This window comes from Olea europaea, unplaced genomic scaffold (genome assembly GCF_002742605.1).
Source record: "Olea europaea var. sylvestris unplaced genomic scaffold, O_europaea_v1 scaffold24152, whole genome shotgun sequence".
Taxonomy (NCBI): Eukaryota; Viridiplantae; Streptophyta; class Magnoliopsida; order Lamiales; family Oleaceae; genus Olea; species Olea europaea.
In genome coordinates, this window is record NW_019242326.1 from 1 (window position 1) to 1,652 (window position 1,652).

General features: G+C 36.2%; 1 protein-coding gene across 1 annotated transcript; it reads left to right on the forward strand.

Moving 5' to 3' along the window:
• Nucleotides 1-66: 66 nt before the first annotated feature.
• LOC111382013 (probable 2,3-bisphosphoglycerate-independent phosphoglycerate mutase) lies at nt 67-1,526 on the forward strand. The gene is made up of 2 exons (XM_023005873.1): nt 67-254; nt 1,108-1,526. The coding sequence occupies exon 2, from the start codon at nt 1,131-1,133 to the stop codon at nt 1,509-1,511; it is 381 nt and encodes a 126-aa protein (XP_022861641.1). The 5' UTR covers nt 67-254; nt 1,108-1,130; the 3' UTR covers nt 1,512-1,526.
• Nucleotides 1,527-1,652: the final 126 nt, after the last annotated feature.

Below are 1,652 nucleotides of genomic sequence, written 5' to 3' on the forward strand. Positions count from 1 at the left end.
CTCGTGATTTACTTCCTACACGATGTTTGATCAGCGGGTGAGGCTTCAAGGTTGGGGTTCAACCTCTTAATATTAGATTTTCCCCACTTTTTGCCTAATGGGGACCAAAAACCTGTGTAAGAACAACGGTACTACTGTCAGCGATTCAGCACAGAATTTAGCACTCCAACCAAGGAACCGGAAACTGCATTTCTTCCTCTTCTCTGCTTTTGGATTCCAAATACCAATTCCAAGTTTTGTCAAAATAATCGCAGGTAACATTGGCCTGTTATAATCGGGACGTCGTTTAATGTTATGTAGGTTGGTTGCGTCCTGTATTTGTATCATTTTCTAAATTCTCGTTGAAGCTTCACCAAATTAAATCGTTTATAAGTGGGATTTCTTAATGAATTCTGGATGATGTAATCAGTACAATGATTCAGATTAATAAGAGTATATTGCCGCTTCTTTTCTTTCCCTGATGGATTTTGCTTACTCGCTTTAATACTCTTACTGATATCAAAATCTTGTTGATTTGATGCATAATGTTGCTTTGCTTTTTGTTAGAGGAATTTCTATGTTCATGGGTAATTTAAATCTGGAAGCACTCGGTTTGGCTTAAGTCTAGGTTCACGATGGGCATTTATTTCTTACTGAATTTAGTAAATTGTCTTGTGTATGGACTTCATAAATTGTGTGATATTCTATGCCGTTTTTCCAATTATTCTTTTCCTGCAATGTATGGAGTATTCCTTTTATGTATTAGTATTTTTGAATCTTAAAGAAAACAGAAGGAAATAATGGTTTTGCAAAAAGAGTTTTGACGTTCTATTATAATTGCTGTGATAAGATTAGTAAAAATGGTTCCTTCTGAAGCATATTTCAATTATTCAAATGATCAAATCAGAAAGAAATGAATTAAATGAGAAAGATTTATTAACAACACTGCTTGTAAAATATGGTTCCATATGTTCTCTTCTTAGCTCAGATCTTGTTGGAAATCAAAATAAAGCTATATATTTTACTATCAATGTGTTCCAATAGGAGGATATAAGTCATTAAAACATTTCTGTAATCCATCTGATCACATGAACTAATATTCAAATTTCTATGATCAAAATAATCAAGTTTTCTAGCTATCATACTGAAGAATGGTTAATTCTGAGAAACCAAAGAGAAGGGTGGCTTTTGTGCTGATAGATGGTTTGGGGGATGTATCACTGCCAAAATTTGGTTATAAAACCCCGTTGCAAGTAGCCAACACGCCTAATTTGGATGCGATTGCTTCAGCTGGAATAAATGGTCTGATGGATCCCGTTGAAGTAGGCTTGGCCTGTGGAAGTGATACTGCCCATCTTTCCTTATTGGGTTATGACCCTAGGGTTTACTATCGAGGTCGGGGTGCATTTGAATCAATGGGTGCTGGACTGGCAATGTCTCCAGGAGATATTGCATTTAAAGTATGTGGCCTCCCTTTCTCTCTTTCGTCAGTTTCTTCAATCTGGTTTCTTATTTTTTACAATCTAGATTGAAATTCTTTGTTGCTGGGCATGCATTTAATGCATGTGTGCAGTGATTTTGAGATAATGGTTTGTTAATTGATATTTATTTCTAGTTATGCATTAAGATTTTGTAGGTTTATATGGGACTCCCCCCCCCCCCCCCCCCCCCCC